The sequence below is a fragment of the Rhinatrema bivittatum genome, chromosome 9, assembly GCF_901001135.1.
Source record: "Rhinatrema bivittatum chromosome 9, aRhiBiv1.1, whole genome shotgun sequence".
Taxonomy (NCBI): domain Eukaryota; kingdom Metazoa; phylum Chordata; class Amphibia; order Gymnophiona; family Rhinatrematidae; genus Rhinatrema; species Rhinatrema bivittatum.
In genome coordinates, this window is record NC_042623.1 from 64,212,965 (window position 1) to 64,231,909 (window position 18,945).

General features: G+C 44.2%; 1 protein-coding gene across 1 annotated transcript in view; it reads right to left on the reverse strand.

Moving 5' to 3' along the window:
• CERK (ceramide kinase) overlaps window positions 1-18,945 on the reverse strand; it is a 116,681-nt gene that overhangs the window by 57,850 nt on the left and 39,886 nt on the right. The window contains exons 5-6 of the mRNA XM_029615796.1: window positions 17,310-17,373; window positions 4,380-4,525 (exon numbers count right to left, since the gene is read on the reverse strand). Of these exons, the coding sequence (XP_029471656.1) occupies window positions 4,380-4,525; window positions 17,310-17,373 (210 nt within the window). The remainder of the gene's footprint in view (window positions 1-4,379; window positions 4,526-17,309; window positions 17,374-18,945) is intronic.

Genomic DNA, 18,945 nt, shown 5'->3' on the forward strand with positions numbered 1-18,945 from the left:
GCTGGCTTTCCAGGTCACCCGGGCTTGCTGCTGCTCGTACCATTCAGCACCATGAGTTTGCTTCCAAATGCTATGCAACAGCAGAAATGGAAACACTTTCGTTAACTCTGCTTTATCACAAATGTGCAGTCAAGCTGAACTAATACATTCTTCCCAATTTCTAGCACTTTATATGTAGCAGACATCTGCTGCCTCGGATCTTCTTTTTGTTTCTTTTTTATATATAGACATGGCTGAAATCATGATTTAGTTGGTTTTCTTTTCAGGAATGGGCCTGCATCGCATCCACATTAATGCTGGCTTTCCAGTCCAAAAGACAGGAAAAGATCCAAGGCACAGACTTTCATTTCTGGATCCCTCATTAGCTTAGGTTTTGCTGCAGCGCAGCTCCAGCTGTGTAATCTTAATTAGGACCCCATTCAGAGCGCCGTGTATATCCGTTAAGCCTTATCACTAACACAACCTCATTCTCGAGACCTTTGCAGCACCCACAGCCCTGACAGTCCCACAGAATGAGTCTATAGAAGCCGACAGGATTTATTTTCTGGCCACAAACACTAGCACTACAGGGGAAGAAAAATACAAAGAAAATAATGGCAATCAATCATCTTTGTTGGAAAACCACTAAATGTTTCAAATTTGAAATGTTTAATAATCCTAAACATGGAATCCGCACAGGTTTGAAACTCCTGAGCAGTTGCACTGATTATCAAGGCTTCAACCTTAGCTACTAACCGTTGGCCTTGTCCATTGGTGCTTGCCAATGCCTCTCGTGTCACCTCGCCACAACCACCCGGCCAGAACAGGTCCGGCCAGCGGCCCAATGTTTCTCCCAACTTCCCAGCTCTCTACCCACATCTCAGGTGCCTCCTTCCTACCACTAAAGCTGAAGGCCCTGCACGTTTTCACTCTGCTCCTTCCGCTGTCAATGCCCTTGACTCCTATTACAAATTAGCTGTTTGAAAATGTGTCAGGAGGAGAGGTGTCAGCAGCAGGAACAGCAGGTTAGAGAAACACAGGGCTAGGGAGGAGGGTAATGTATAGGTAGGAGAGACACTGGGGTGGAAAGGTGAGGGGGGGAGAGAAGTACTTACAGATTGGATAGGTGGAGGGAGGAGGGAGGAATGTGGGGACTCAGTAACCGGGTGGTGGTAGGGGCTGTGGGAGGTTGGAGACGCACTAGGCTGCTGGCTGGGTCTGATCAGGTAGGGCTGAGCCACGAGGAGGTGTGAGGAGGAGAGTGGGGACTCGGGATTGGATGGGTGAAGGCGGCGTGTAAGGACTACCTGATTCAATGGGAGAATAGGGACTGAGTAGGTGAATGGAGCAGGCCAGTGAGGAATCGGTGATTGGGTCAGCAGGAGATATGGCTGCTATAGGCCATGTAGAGGTTCTTCTATCATATTGGCCTGATCATAAGGGGGGTCGCTTCTATTTGAGGCCATCTTATGTTCAGACCAATACAGTAGACAAAGCACAAAGAAACAAGCAAGATGAGATACACACTAAAGACAGTAGTAGATGATGGAAGATGGTACAAGATATAAGAAATATATAAAGTTCTTATAGAAACAGAAATGTGATGGCAGAAAAAAAAAAAAAAGAGAGACCTTAGGGTACATCTAGTCTGCCCAACTAATTTAACTTTACAATTTCCACCATTCCCTCAGAGATTCCATGCTTATCCCATGCTTTCTTGAATTCAGATACTGCTCCATGCATCCATCAGCCTCTCTGTAAAAACATATTTCATTAGATTACTCCTGAGCCTATCCCTCTCCTTTCTTTTGAAAAAGGCTGACCTTCTGTGCATGAAACCTTGGAAGTACTTAAATATCTCTATCATGTCTCCCCTATCTCGCCTTGCTTCTAGGGCATACCTGTTTAGACCTTTAAGTTTGTCCTTGTATGTTCTAGAACAAAGACAACTGACATTTTAGCAACCGTCCTCTGGATTGACGCCAACCAGTTTATATTCTTTTGAAGATGCGGGCTGCAGAATAGTACAAAGTCCTCCAAATGAGGTTTCACCAGGAATCTATATGGGGCAGTATCAACTCCCTTTTTCTGCTGACTATTCCTCTCTCCCTATGCAGCCACCTGTCTGGGCCACCTTGAAATCATCAGATTTGATCCCTCCCAGATCCCATTCTTCCATGCTTAGAAGAATTTCCCCTGCCTATTCTGTACCTCTCCTTTGGGTTTTTGCATCCTAAAAGCAAACACACTGCATTTTTTTAGCATTACATTTTAGCTGCCAGACCCTATAGACCATTCTTTGAGCTTCACTAGATCCCTTTCTCATATCTGACTCATCTTCCTGGCAGTCTACCCTGTTGCAGATTTGCTACCATAGGCAAAGAGACAAACCTTTCCTGCCAATTTCCGCAACGTCACATGAAAATGGTGAAAAGAACCGGTCCAAGCCGCACAACGGTAATGCCCCCTCTCCTCAGAGCGAACGCCGAGTACCGCTAGCCTTTGTCGCCTCCCACACAACCAATTTCTAACCCAGTCACAGTCACTCTAGGGCCCATGCTCAATTTATTTAGAAGTCACCTAAGTTAGAAACTAATTTTGTACTTGGAAAGGTATTGTGCGTCTGTGGTTGTTATGCACCATGCAAACAAATCTCTGGGCCACTGCATCCTTTAAAGGTAACCATAAAAATCAAAAGTATATCATGATAAGTACTGCAGGTTGATATGAAGGCAGGTAGTGGGAAGCCCAAATTATCTTCGATATGAAGTTTCATTGTAAATGCGATAAAAAGGAAAAAAATAAATTGTTCTCCCTATGGGCAAGCTAAATACATCAGAAGTACTTTAAGCCTGATATTCCATAATAGCTTTCATAAACAAATGTTTGTGAGTAATACCGTGTCCACTACTCAGTCCTATTCGATTTGGGGCATAAATAAATGAACATGATAAGCATTTCCCTTTAAAACGAGCTGCTTATTTTTCAGTTGTCTAAAATTCAGTATCATTTCACGCCCCACAGAGAAAATGCAGACAGCTTTTCTTTGCCATCACCTAGCACAAACACATTTATTTCTTGCCTCCCTATCATCAAGTGTTCTTTAACCCTAGGCACTGTTTGTCGAGAACATCGCCAGCAAGACGGCTCAGCCACTGATATAGCTCACATTCACGAGGCCGAGCAGAAGGATTTTACACACAGAGCCGAAAATGAGCATTTAAGTTGGCATCATTATTCATTAGACCACCGGCACTACGTATTTTAGAAGCGTGCTTCTCGCACACGTTCCTCAAGGACTCCAGATATGTCTGGTTTCCACAGGGACAAAAACTACCCTTCTCAACCGAGTTCTTAGAACAATCGCACATAAAAATCTCTCTCACGAATATTCATCATCGTGGATATTCTGGAACGCAGAAGCTCTTGGTCACTTGAATCTCAAATTTGGTCACCTCCCCTGCCCCCAAAGCATCAGATACCATGAAGACAAATGTTAAGAGCTAGGTTTCCAAGATGCTCTTCATTGATTAGGTTTTTAAATTTATACCTGGGAGTAAATTCATTTTAAACTGACCCAACAATAAAAGTCAGGCCATAAAGAGAGAGTCTCAGACACACAGAGGAACTACTTTTGGTTTTATACCCATGGAAGGCCTGGTCTGATCAGGTCTTTCATGGACCAAATCTGTCTGGATTTATTTATTTAGATTTTTATATTCCACTTTTCAGAGCTTTAACGTGTACATCAGTACACTCAGGTAACTCTAGGTAGTTCCCTATCCCCACAGGGCTTACTATCTAACTTTTGTACCTGAAGCAATGGAGGGTTAAGTGACTTGCCCAAGGTCACAAGGAGCGACAGTGGGATCTGAACCCTGGCTTCCTTGGGTCATAAGCCTGCTGCTCTAACCACGAGAGCTACCCCCTCCACTCCTATCAGGTCTTTTATGATTAAGCAGAAAAATGAACAATTTGCCTGAGAAGCAATGGAGGAAAAGTGAAAGGTCTATTTATTTATTTAACATTTTTCTATACTGAACTTCATGACAAGCTTCATATCAGGCCGGTTTACATCGAACTTAGGGGTTAACTGAACAAACCATATAACAGGAAGGCCGAAGCGCAGATACAAATAACAGGGAGAAAGAACTTGGGGGCTAGAGTAGCCAGGAAATAAAGGACAGAAACACAACTGCAGAATGAGAACTTATGAATATACAGTGGCTGGGTCTACAATGCACTACTCTTTCTGATCACATATAGTACCTTTTATCTCAAGGCCTATAAAAATGATGACATACCCTCACTACTGATTTTGAATTCTACTAAAGTCTAATGCCACAGAAAGAATAACAAGGCCCTAATTAAAATGCAGATGAGTTGTTTTGCTTTCTTACCAGCAGGGATTATGCCAATCCTTATGTTGCACGGGGCTAGTGGTGCTATAGGATTATTCTGATCTATGCTGGAATCCTTCTGCATTCTTCCTATCAGGCCATGCATCACTTCACTGAATGTGCCGTCTCCGCCAACACAAACGACACTGCCAAAAAACCAAATGTGTTAGAAAAAACATGTTAATATTGTAGTTGCATCTATAAGAATAGATCACCTCTTCCAATACAGGGCTAAACCCTAAGAAGAGTATGAGTTTAGGATAACATGCTACAACTCTATGAATTAAAAAGGCAGCAATATAAGACATTAACCACTTCATTTTTCCTTTATTACAGATAGATAGGAATATAATAGAGGGCACCAAATATATATAAAAAAAATTGCATAGTGGTGTGTAACAACTTTTTATTTATAATTTTCAAGGCACAACATATGAACTCATTGAACTGAATCCCTTCCAAACTAACATAAGAACAAAAGAAGTTGCCAAGCTGGGTCAGAGCAAGCTCCATCAAGCCCAATATCCTGTCCCCAATGGTGATCAGTCCAGGTCACAAGTACTCAAAGGGATAGCAATAGCTTTCACAGTCTAGTTGTTTTATGGACTTTTCCTCCAGAAACTTGTCCAAATCCCTTTTAAAACCTCTAGTCACCCTGACCACAGATTCCACAGCTTGACTGTGCTCTGAGAGAGAAAAAGGACTTTCTATGGTTTGCTTTAAATCTGTTGATTATTAGTTTCAGAGAGTGTTCCTTTCTTTTAACATTATTTAAGAGAGTAAATAACCATCCTTTATTTACTTCTCTCACCCCACTCATGATTTTATTAACTTCCATCATATTTTTTATTAGAACACTAGGATATACATAAATCCTAAAATAAAAAAAACCCAAAACACCACAACATTCTCTGTCTATATAATTGAAGTCTCTGCATTTGAATGATCCTGCCTCTGCCTTCACAATCTGCTGTTTATTGCTCAACACATTTCATTAAAAATACACTGAAACCCTGTGCAAATTTATTAGAACAATACAACTGGTTTTAAGGTCCTAAAGGCCCGATGCTCTAAGCACTCGATACAGCATCGTTAGTCTCGCTCCTCAGACATAAAACGGGGGAAAAGCTTGGCTGGGAATTTCTTTCTGCACGATCTCCCGGTGCGCTGTCACAGGCCAATGTGCTGGGCAGAACGGGACACTTTCCAGCCATTGTTAAAATAATTGTTTTGTAGCTACACAGACGGACAGACTGGATTAAGTCCAAAGGACTTTGCTAGGAAAGAAAAGAACAAAAAAAAAAAAAGAGGAGGACTGGGCAAAGAAAAAAAAAAAAAGGTTACGGACTTAATCACTTCTCTATTCAATAACTCAGCATTTAGAATCCCCCAGAGAACAAAAGGACAACAGGCGGCACTCTCCGTATGCAAACTGACAGTGATGCGGTAGGAATTCAAAAGGATGACTTTATATAGAACAAGAGCTGCTCCTGTCTGGGTTCATTTTTCCCCGACCGCACTTAGAAAGATGAACCTTTACAAAACTGGAAGCCTCAGGCCCTGCAGCCATCCCAAAAATGACGAAGAAAAGACAGACAGACAGAGCTGGGTTTTTAATTTCAGTAACGGGCAGGAATCGTTCGTTTTCATTAGAAGCGGTACCCCTTGCTGGGCCGCCCCGTGTGAACGCCCACAGCGATGGCCCCCCCCTGCTCACAGAGCATCCCAAGCCCCACAAAAGCCCTGCCTCCCCCCCCCCCCAAAAAAAGCTTCCTTTCTGAACAGGAAGCCCGGGCTTGAGGCAGGGCTGAGGCCACTGGAGGGACTGGGAGCACGAGCTGGCTCACAGGCCCCCCATGCTCTGACTGCTGTCTCCCTGGTTCAGGCAGGGCTGGAATAGGAGGGGGTGGGTTGAGGCTGGAACACTAGGGAAGGAAGAGGACGGACGACACCAAGAGTAACGGCTGGCCAGATATTCCCCTGGGAGAAATAATTCTGAGGCCCCTGCTTTAGTGAGAACATTTTTTCAACACACATTTTTCTCTCTCCTCTCCCATGCTTACCCTTTGTCCTCTCCCCTCACCACTTTTTCTCTCGTTTCCTCCTTTACCCCCTCCAAACCCATCTGTTTTTGTTTTTCCCTTTTCTTGCTTAAGAACCACTACTACCCTCTTTTTCTGGCCCTATTCAGGCCACAGTTTCTCTCTCAGGCCCTGATCAAGCCACTGTCTCCTCTTTCCCTTTCTCTAGACCTACCTCCAAAGCTTGGATCAGCTGCTGCCCATCCTGTCTCCAAAACTCTTGATCTGCTTCCTCACCCCATCCCTAAAAGTCCTGATCTGCTGCTTTGCCCCCACATTTAACCAAAAGCCCTAATCCACCCCCATCTCCACCAAAAGCCAGGATCTCACATAGCTGAAGACTGTTAATTGGATGTTTTTCTCCCCTAATGTGTGTTAGTCCTGGTTTTTTTCCTTTTCTCTTTCATCTAACTCCTTTTCCAGGGTCTCTTTTCCATGTTTTATTCCCTTTTCATCTAACTTTGCTCTATCTTTCCTCTTCACTGCCTCTAAATGTCTCCCTTGTTTCAATCTCTTCAACACCTCTCATACCTGGATCTCACGCCTTTCTCCCTCACTTCTTTTTTCCCTTCATTTTCTCTCATGCGCTGATTTTCCCTGTCCCAACAGATCATTTCCCTAACATCTCTCCCTACTCGGCTTGCTCCACTCAGCAATCTCATGTTATCTGGCTCCCTTCTCCCCCAACAGCCACTCCTTCACAGGCTCTCTCAGCACTCTTCATCACCCCCAACCATCCCCTCTTACTCGCACCCTGTCTCAACTGTTTCATTTCATTCACACTCACACTCTACAGGAGAAATCCTAATGCAGGGTACAATAAAATATCAACAACAAAACTCAAAAGAAGCATAAACACCATAAAACATAAAAATTCACGATATACCTTATAATCCTAGCAAATGCTCACCCCTCACTCATTCTCACCAAGACAGAAGGAAGATGTTACCTAATTTAAGGAAATGAACATTTAAACCACCTAAGCCTCCCAACCACACATTACAGCATAGCAAAACCAGATCCCAAAGTAAAAATGTAAAAAAAAAAAAAAATGGCCAAAGACCAAAAGCACCACAACAAAGCGACTTGTGAAGGAGTCCGCAAAGGGGCGGGGCCTGCCTCTGCTATAAGGGCTCCAGTCCTGCTCACCGTCACGGATGCGGCTGGGGTGGTGTTACAGTCCAGGACCGGGCCAGAGCAACGGAAAGGGCTGCGGGACGGAAAGGCAACGGCTCTGGCAAAAAGCATCAGGTCCTGGCTATTACGGTCTGCTTCTGGTGTTAGGGATCCTCTTCAGCTTGCTGCTAGCGATGACAGAGCTGCAGCCTGAGGCTGGCCTGGAGGAGGCTGCAGGAAACATCTTCAGCAGTTCCTGCCACAAGTATCAGTTTCTGGTTCTCCCATCCACTCCAGTTTGATTCCTTCATCCCATCAATCACTTCAGACCGACTTTAAACCTCTGATCACCTCCTCTCATGGCTGCCCCCTATTGCCTTCTCTCTGATGCTCTCTCACCCCCAGTCACTCCCCCTTGCATGCATTCCTCTTCCTCTCATACCCTCTTCTAGTTCTCTCTCTCTCAAATCCACCCCCCCTCCTCTGCGGATGGCTCTCTCAAATCTCCCTATATCACAACCTCTGGCATTCTCTCATACAGGCCCCTCCTCTGCCTCATCCCCACCCCGACAATAACTGTCTCTTACCAACTTCTCCCCACCCATAACCTACTCTGGCTTGCTTTCACCCACCTTTCCCATCCTCCCCTCCTCTCACACTTTCTGTAATCCCCCCAACCCCGGCTCTCTTGCACTACCCTTTACCCTTCCAATTTCTCTCTCGCACCCCCTCCACGGTTCTCCTGCAGGCACCTCCAATCCCGCATCCTAGTTCTCTCTCACAATCTGCCGCAGAACACGCGACAGTGCAGACTAAAAGGAAAGTAAAAAGGGTGCCAGTGAGCCCAGGTTTACATTCACGCTCTTCCTCACCTCATTCCCAAGCATTCACCCACACTTTTCATAGTTTGCCTGCTGGCTCCCTTCTCTTCTTTCTACCGGTAGCCAGCATGGAGTTTAACGTCCCAGGAGCAGAGCTCCAGTCCTTCCCTTCCTCGCCCTGTGACAATAAGGCACAACGTGGAGCAGACAAGAAGGGGGAGGAAGAACAGAAACAGAGCGGCTGTTCAGATCTTGCTGGCCATACTACCAGGGGGTAGGTAGGAGGGGGCCCAGGAGAAGCAGCATAGCTGTGTGAAGCACTTCCTCCAGCCTCCCATCCTGCTGGCCTGCGGATGCATGGCACCGTTCTTCGGCCACTGGAAATTGGGAACCTCTGCCAGCTCCGGGGCCTACAGCAGCCACCTCCCCTTCACCCACTCAGAAGTGGCTGTCCTAAGCAGCTCAATGGTTTGCACACCTTGGCTGCGTTAGCCCTGATTTTCATTAGAACTAGTCAACCCAAAGCGTGCATAAGAACAGCAGTCACATTTTATTAGCTGTTAAATAAGAACAATGAATACATTCTACTATGAACTCTTCCCCTTGTACCCACACATAGAAATAACATGACAGAGAAGGCCCACACGGCCTATCCAGTCGGCCTATCCACACACATGCTCAACTCTACCATCCCTACCACTCTCAAAAGATCCCCTGTGCTTGTCCCAACGCTCTCTTGAATTCAAATTCTGTCCATGTCTCCATCACCTCCACTGGAAGGCTGTCCCACACATCCACCACCCTCTCGGTAAAGAAAGGGTCTTTACATGACTCCTCAGTCTAATCCCTTTCACCCTCACCCCATTATCCAGAGTCTCCTTTCTGCTGAAAAAGTCCCACCTCTTAAGCATTTATACCTCTGAGGTATTTAAATGTCTATCGTATCTCCCCTCTCGATAAGCTCGCTTATAGTTTTAAGTCTGTTTCCATACACTTTAGTATGAAGGTTACAGAGTTTTAGTGGCCATGCTCTGGACCAGCTCCATCCTGTTTCTATTATTTTACAGACGAGGTCTCCAGAACTGTGCACAGTATTCCAAATGAGGTCTCACCAGGGACTCCCATTTTCCGGCTGATCATTCCTCTCCCTATGCATGCAAGCACCTTTCTTGCTTTTACCATCAACCCTGTCCACATTGAGACCATCAGAGACAATCATCCCCCAGGATCCTGCTCTTCACTCATACATAGAAGAATTTCACGCCCTAGACTGTACTGCCTTCCCTTGGGCCTTGGCAGCTCAAAGGTATCTCTGCATTTTGTAGCATTAAATCTTAGCTGCCAAACTCTAGCTCATTCTTCAAGCTTCGCTAGATCTTTCCTCGTTCTATAATCACACCCCCGGATTTTTTTTAAGAACATTCTATGCCATTTTCTCACACAGACCAGTCAAGTCTAGACTGGCAATCTGACAAACAGATGAATTCATCTCCTACCAAATATATGCTAAGGAGCAACCACAATGTTTGAATTAGCCCTTTTAACTTAAAAAAAACAAACAAAAAAACCCATCAAGACTCTTCCCAAAAGAGCAGTCTTATAATTTTGTATTGTGTACTTTAACGTTTATAAGCTGTACTCAGTCTGGGCCATAATCAGATGTAGGTTAAGTGAATGTATCTGCTAATCAGAAGGGGAAACTCAAAGTCAGCCAACCAGAAACGATAGTTAATGTTGTTCTATAAAGACGTGCTGGTGAGAGGAACAGCTTATATAAAAGCTTGGAAGGCAGAAGGAACGTAGTCTGAAGCAGTGCACATCAATCAGCCTGCGGTACCAAGGGGGATGGCGTGGAAGCCTGAATCTCTTCATCACGTGTGGGGCCCCCCTCCCCCCTTACCTTACTAAAAGTAAAGACATTCTTTAATACCAAGAGAGGGACAGACCTGGGCACCCTCACTGGATGTGCGGGAGGTGATTTCCGCCAGGAAAGGGCACGCAGAGAGATCCCAGCTCGTCACTAGGACTGAGAACAGGAAGAAGCAAGGGCCCAGAGTCTGATCTTTTGCAGAACAGGAGAAGGGAGAGAGCAGCGCCCGCTGCACATTAAGTTCATTGGGATACGGAGGTCACTCCTTTAGAACCTGCATTCCTGGGCACACTGCGTTGGGAAAGGTTCGAGAATCCAACAGTGTTTTATGGGTAGCCAGGTAATGAGCCACCACTCGATCTAGGACTGGATCGGACATGCAGGCAAGAGAGACTCGTCTTGCATCCGAGGGGTGTCACAAGACAGAGACTGAATAGTGTTGCTCCTGCTCTCAGAAGTGAAGGGAGAGGGCACTGATCTGTAATGGAGAATGCCAACCAAACTCTCCAGGACTCAAAATGTGCTGGTTCTCCGCCAGTGAGCTTTGGGGATTAATTCTCTCCATCTTCCAATGCACAAAAACCCTTGTGCTCATCTCACGTTAGCAAAGGCTAAAATCAGAATAAATCTAACAAAAAATAGGACAACAGGCAGCTTTATCTGCATTCAGGCATAGGCAACTATCGTACTCACAGCAGTCTAAGCAAGCATGCTCTAATGTGGCCAAAACTCTCCAATTTGAAAGAATCATCTCATACTTTGGTAGAAAGAAAGAACATTGATTGTTCTATCCAGAAAAAAAAAAAGATCCAGTCCAATGCACTGCAGAAGGGCTTTAAGATAGCTCCTAATATATCCCTCAGAAGAATATTTGAAAACTGGCCACCCAAGCATACATAACCTACAGGTTTGAGAATGCAAGTGTTTTCTTTACTTTAGGACACACCTTGGGGGCCACTGCTGGACAGCGGGATGCTTTTGGAGACCCCCCTTCCCTTTCGGGACGATATGCTTGCAAACTCACAGACAATGAAAAGTGCAGTGTGGCACCGCCCCCCCCAGCTTGGTGCCCAGGACGGTCGCCCTCCTTGTCCACCCCTTGCAACCGTCCCAGGCATCGTACAAAGCCAGAAGTGGTACACAGGAGTCCTGGCCGCTGCCTGTAGGAGTCCTAAGGTTGCCCAAGAGAAGTTTTCAGGCCCTTCTATGACACAGCCTTCCCTCAGATGCCCGTCCACAGACTTTCTAACAAGCAGGTTAGTGATCAGTACCTGCAGAGCAAAGCCTCACTCATGAATAAAAGGCATTTATTAGCAAAACTAATCAGGCGATTTTACCGTGCTTTAGGTGCTGAATAAAAGAGGAAGTGTGCACATGTGCTAGGCATCACATCCCTCCGAAACGATCCCCTCTAAACTCCTACTTTCTATTCACAATGTGATCGCCAAACCCCTCTCGAATATCCTTAACTGCTCCCTAGAACATGGCATTGTCCCGGACTTTCTGAAACAAGCCATAGTAAAACCCCTACTCAAAAAAGCCAACCTTGACCCCACCATCCTCTCTAATTACAGACCAGTGTCCAACCTACCCCTCCTAGCTAAAGTTATTGAAAAGCTAGTGAACTCACGCCTTTCCGATCATCTTGAGCAGAATAACATCCTCCCTCCTACCCAATATGGTTTCAGGAAGCACTTAAGTACTGAAACACTTCTCCTCTCCCTACACGATACCCTTATCAAAGGAACCGACTCAGGGTCATCCTACCTTATTGCGTTACTTGACATATCAGCTGCGTTTGACACTGTTAATCATGATGTCCTACTCAACATACTTAGAAATATTGGGATTACTGGCAAAGCCATTGATTGGATTCAATCATATCTTCAAAATCGTACTTACACTGTCACTATGGACAATAACCAATCTGATCCCATCAGTCTCCCCCAAGGTGTTCCCCAGGGGTCCTCTCTCTCTGCTACTCTTTTCAATATATACATGCTTCCCCTCACTACGCTTCTTACTAATCTACACATCAAACATTTTATTTATGCTGATGATGTACAAATCATCTTCCCTTTCTCAGACACCATCCAAACCGCTCTACACAGCTGGGAATCCTGTCTTTCCTCTATCAACCAACTCCTAAAGGACATGCATCTAGCTCTTAATTCAAACAAAACTGAGCTTTTAATCATATCCAATAAGCAACCGCTCCCAGACATCCCTCCTGCCTACTCTGCCACCAACTTCCCATCACACACTCGCAACCTAGGAGTCATTATTGATAATCACCTCTCATTCAAACCATTCATCAAATCCATCTTAAAGGATTGCTACTTTAAACTGCAAACAATAAAGAAACTCAGACCCTTACTTCATTTCAATGATTTCCGCACTGTCCTCCAAGCTATTATTTTATCTAAGATTGACTATTGTAATGCGCTCTTACTTGGCATTCCTGCAATACACACTAGACCCCTCCAACTCTTACAGAATGCCGCCGCTCGGATATTGACAAACACAAAGAAAAGAGATCACATCACCCCCACACTTATTCAATTACACTGGCTCCCTATTCAGTCACGAATTCTTTATAAAACTCTCTCGATCATACACAAGAGTCTAATTAACTCCAACCTCAACTGGATTAACCCCCCCTTCTTACCCCGTACCTCCAAGAGACCCACCCGTCTTGCACTCCAAGGAACACTCCATGCCCAATCTATCAAACCTTTTAAACTCTCCTCCACCATGAACAGAGCTTTTTCCCTTGCCGGCCCAACCATATGGAACTCACTGCCACATGATATTCGCATTGAGACCTATACCCCAGCCTTCAAAAAGAAACTTAAAACATGGCTCTTCCAGCAAGCTTACTCCATCTCACCCCCCATTACTTAACTGCCCCTTACTAATTGTTTATCTGATATCCTGGTATGAACGCCTTTTTTGCCTGATGATTTTGTACTGTGCAATAATCTGTATATAGGTTCTGTTAGAGCTCAATCCCTTAGCATATACCCTTAGCATTTCCTCTTTGATGTTTGTATTTAATGTAAGAGCTCCTTCCAAAAAAAAAAATTTTTTTTTTTTTTTTCTTTTATATATGTTACCTAGCTACTATATTATCTGTTATTTGTAAGGGCTCCGCCCAATGGTTTTTTGTTCACTGTAAACCGATGCGATGTGCGAACGGACATCGGTATATAAGAAATGTTAAATAAATAAATATAAAACGTCTAATTTACCACAAACGTCTTTGTTTGTGAAACAATAAACCAACCACCTTTGAATTGGCATTTTCTTTGTTTTTTTGTAATCTCCAAATTATTATCTACACGTTTAGAAAAAGCATGATTTCAGAAAGAAAGAAATAGCTCTCCGTTTTCCTCCTCGATGTTTGATGAGAAGAATACTTCTGGGTTCAAGAGATCTGGGATAATGCTCAAGCTGCAGAGCGCCTTAAAAAGGGGCCAGGATTCCTTTTTTAGCGACTTTGCAATTAGCCAACATGCAGACTTTTTTTTTCCAATCAACTGCATCAGCAAGCGACTTCCTCCTGCTCTGTTGGGCTTCTAGCTCAAATTGGGTCCGAGCTCCTATTAGAGCCTTCATTTGCAGCTAGCCAGGGGTCTCTCTCTTCCCCCTCCCATCTAAACCAGTCATCACAGCAGCAATTCTTGGCCAAGAACCACAGAGCCTGGCTCCTTCTGATAACTGCTCCACATGAGCCGTGACTCTGCCTAATTATTTTTATGTGCATTTTTTATTTTAATGCCTCATTTCTTGCTTTTGTAATCCGCTTAGTACATGATATTGATATTTGTGGAATCTATTAAAAATAAAATAAATAAGAATAGATTAATATGGTGCTGGTGGAAGGCAGGGAGGGAGGGAGGGAGGGATCTTTCCCCCCCCCCCCCCCCCAACAGGGGCTCTGAAAGCTGAACTCTGGAATCAGAGGGGAAAAAAAAAAAAAGTGCGCGCAATGCAAACTTTTGAAAAGTAAGCCCCTGAGTTTCCGTTCACACTGTAAGACATCATCGCTGAGAAAAACTCACAAAGCATCAGCAACAACAGTGCTGCTCCCAAGTCCTAAAGTCAATGCCACATTTATTTATTTTTTGTTTCATGCTGAATTAACTGCCTAAATAAAAAGCTTGATGCGATTATAATAAAACATCTAAAAGATACAGTATAAAAAACAGCTAACAATCATTTCTATACAAAACATCAAAATAAGACAAAAGAGTAAAAGAAAGCAACATTATTAAAAAGACCGAGTTGAACAAGAGCCATGCTGAGATCCAAAGGCACTAGAGGTTTACTGACTGGAGGCTTGGAATGCCACACACCTCCCATGAACGTTGATACTAAGTAGTGAAGGGAGATCGGAGCTCCTCCTACCCGCTGGTGATTCGCTGCAATGGCACTTAGTTGAACTTTAACTGCAGAGGTGCCTGAGGATGAGAGGCCACAGAAGAAAGGGTCCAGCTGGCTGATTCCACACCAAGACAAAAACCTCTTCCACTTGAAGCTGTAGGATCTTCTGGTCAAAGGCTTTCTATCCAGAAGGAGCATGTCCATCACCTCCTTAGGAAGGAGTAAGGAGGAGACTATTGTGTGAGGGCCAGCGATGGCAGGATCGGATAGCAGAGTCTACCGCCCTCCTGTACGATAAGTGAGAGACCTCCCTAACAAAACTGGAGGCTGAGCTGATAGATGAACACGATATGAACACCACACTTGACATGGCCATGCCAGGGCTATGAGAATCAATTTTGTTTTGTCTTGAATGACCTTCTGGACTATCCTGGCAATGAGAGAAATTGGCAGATACGCAGAGAGTAGACCAGTGCTCCAATTCAACAGAAATGCATTAGGAGCTGAACTATAGCTGCTTAGAAGCATGAAGTAGAGCCACTCGGCCTTTCTGTTGTCCTCCAAGGTGAGCAGGTTGATCACTGGCATTCCCCCATAGTTTGATCAACTTGTCCATGACCTTTTGATCCAAGGATCACTTGGGAGGTTGTAGCACTCTGCTTAGGCAATCCATCAATATATTTTGGACTCCTGAAATGACCAGATTTGGAGGACTTCCTCAGAGAAGGCATATGAGCCTGTGCCTCCCTAACTTGTCATACAGAATATGGCCACTTTCTGATTACTATTCTCTTGCCCAATAGCAGGTGAGAGAATGCTCCAAGTGAATAACAGATCGCTTGCTGCTCCAGTAGGTCGATCTGCAGATGGCTCTCCACTGTGGGCCATGATCCAGACTGTACTTCATCAACTCTTAGTGGCAGTAGACAGGATCATTTGATGTGAGATGTAAGGCTACTCAAGGCCATGGCTGAAGCCTTGATGATTGGCACAGCTGCTCATAATTTTCCAACTTCTGCTAATGCAACCCCTTTTGTCCTTTGCTCTGCAGTCTCTCCTTCAGTATCACCACCTTCCCCTCCTGTTCCCTACTGAACAAGAGGCAAGAGGTGGTTTAGGGAGTAGAGTAGCTATTCTCAACTGTCTACTCCAAGCTAACCCACCTCTCTTCTGCTTCTCTGCAGACTATCTGAAGGGGAGGGGACTGGAGCAGGTCACCCTTGCTGCTCTGCCTATTAAGTCTCAAAAGAAGTGGTGGAACTGCGTTCCAGGCCGCTCTCCAGAAATTAAGCCTGCCATCCTCTTTGCTCTTACCATCACATTACTGCTCTCGGGATTCCTCCCAGCTGTCAGTCATACAAGTTAGACTGCCTGCAGGAGATTGCACCTTCTCTCCGTTATTCTTAATTGGAAGACAAAGCCAAGCCACACCTCAGCCCATTTTAGAAAACTTGTCACCTACCCTGAATATATTAGATAATATACTAAAATCTTGCCTTTGTTTCATATTGGTTGACCTGATTGCCTCTTTCTAGGAATTTGACCCTGCTGCATCACAGCAGATTTGAAAGCTCCCTACCCAGATAAGGTAATACACAGGTTTCCATACTCAGTCTGATGCCATGTTCCTTAATTATTCTACCTTACTGCTCCTCCCACCCTGCCAACACAATCCCTGCCCTCTGTATCCGTCCCAAGCATGTTTAAATCGTGTCATGGTTTTAGTTACTGCTATTCCTGCTGATAAACTATTCCAGACATCTACCATCCTCTCAATATGAAGTTTTCTTTGTGTTTCCTATGAAACTTCCTCCTTCCAATTTTGCAAAACAATTCCTCGTCTTCTCTATACTTCTTTCACAGAAAGTAATGAATGGTTCTGTATGCCATGAAACCACACACCTCATGCTCTATGACATTGGAAGGTTCAAATTACCATCAGTCAAGAAGCTAACAAAGCAGCACTGAGGCACAAACTGAATTAAAGCAAACTTGTCCTAAAAGGCAGCTCATAATTTTTGTAAAGTCACAGCCCACTCTACAGTGGGAAGTAATAAAATACAATGTGAAACTTTTCCTTTTAAAGGAAGGTTAGAGGAAACCTTTATTTGTTAGTAACAAATATATCCTGATCTTTCATTTGACTCTCTATTTTAGCAACAGTGATGACATATCAGCCGATTCTATTAGCTTCTGATACACACACAATCTATAGTTCTAAAATTAAGGCCTTGTTTCCATGAAGCAAGTTGCACACAAGCATGGGTCTAGGTAACATTTTTATACAACCATCATCAGCAAAGCACAATAATAAATCTATTACATGCTATCAAATGATGTACTGTGCTTAAAAAACTATCACGCAGAAGCAAAAAAAATACAAAAACGTTTTCTGTGCTTTAGTCTCATAGTTCACTGCAATCAACTGGAATAGATAAGACTATATTTTTAGTTTTAGATCAATTTTAAATAAACAAACCTAAATACAGAGCTCTGAGCATCTTTTAATTTTCAGTTTATCATTATACCAAAAAATAAAGCAGAGAGGTTTTACCATTGTATTCTGTTTTAAAGCATCCAGTGAAGCAAAGATGATAGCATCTATAAAATCTGAAGACAATGCAGCATGTACGTAGCTGTACTTAAATGGACTCACCCATCGTACTTGTCAAGATTAACTTCGAACAAATTATCTTTCGCATGGTTTGCGTATTCAGTTACTAGAGAGACAAATAAAGAGAGGCGATTTTAATCTTTATATTAAGTATCAGGCATTTGAATGTAATTGCAGTGCTGAGGCAGAGTAAGACAAGTTCAGGTGTCATCAATAAGTTACAATTACATTTATTCCTACATTGAAAACCAAGAAAAGGGCAGGGTTTGAGTCTCCTGGCTGCTAGTGGCGATGGGGCTAGAGGTGCACCTTGAGGTGATATATTCAGGTTCTGGGGGGGAACGAGGATGACTGCCACTTCAGGGGATGACCCCTGCAGAGCAGCACTGAGGGGTTCAGGTCTGCAGGAGACATCGCCCTAGCAAAGAGACCTGCAGGGGGCAGCAGGAACCAGGAAGGTAAGAGGAAAGAGGAGAGAAGGCAGTGGCATGGGAGAGTGAGAAAGGAAGAAGAAGAATGGTGGCAGGCTAGAGAGGCGGCAACCCAGGATGGGGGCGTGGGGTGAGAAGGGGGTGCTGAACGTAGAAGTGCGGAGAATCAAGTTTGCTAAAAGTTCTCAGTGATTTCTTTCAGATGTAACTAACAGAAAGAGCTTAAGTGATAAAGCAGGTTATGTTGGACGTAATAATCATTTTCTTAAAACCATTACCCCCTAGCGCCTGCACAGTGACAGGGGCTCATTCTACTTGTGGAATATGATGGCAGATGAGGACTGTTAATGCCTACCTCGTCTGCCCAATCTTTTCTAGTTGAGTAACCTAAGTGGTTACAGCAGCAGGGAACCCAGGGTTCAAATCCTACCAACGCTCCTTGTGACCCTGGGCAAGTGACTTTACCCTCTGTCGCCTCAGATACAAACTCGCTGGGGACAGGTGAATACCTAGAGTAGCAGAATATAATCCGCTCGAAAGGCAGAATATAAAATCAAATATCTAAGGATCCCATGTGCTCTCCTGAATTTTTTTTTGCCTCCGCTAACTCTAGTGGCAGTCTGGCAATCCTTTCTGTGATGAAAAGCCTGGGTCTACCCCTATCAGTCTCATCTCTTGACATCTGGTTTTAGAACTTCTTTTCCACCGAAAACAATCTGCATCCTGTGCCTGATTTATACTCTGTCTCTGAGATATTTGAAGGCCTATCATAAGCTCCCTCCACCTCCCCTGCAGGCTATATACACACTTAGGTGCTTAAGTTTCAGGTCATAAGGCCTTTTGGTACAGGTTCGGCACATTTTGGCAGCTCTTCCCTGGACGGTCTTTACTTTGTCTATATCGTTTTGGATGGCCCAGCATCCACACACTCCAGATGAGGGCTCAGCCATGACCTGTACAGAAGCATTATTGCCTCCTTTTTTTTTAATACTGGCTTCCTTCTGTCATAGCAAGTGTAATAAGTCTACAGAGACTTTTCCAGTGTGTCACTTATTAAATGCTCTGAAGTAAGACCTCAATATTGTATACACATTTAGCAACACACAGCAATTGTGCACGCGTGAGTGTGTGTGTATATCATGAGGCTTACAAATAACTTGGGCCCAATTTATCCACCAGCTTCTCCCATTATATTCCTACAGAAAATAAAAAGATGCAGGCTCTTGGCTGATCAGATTAACATAGAA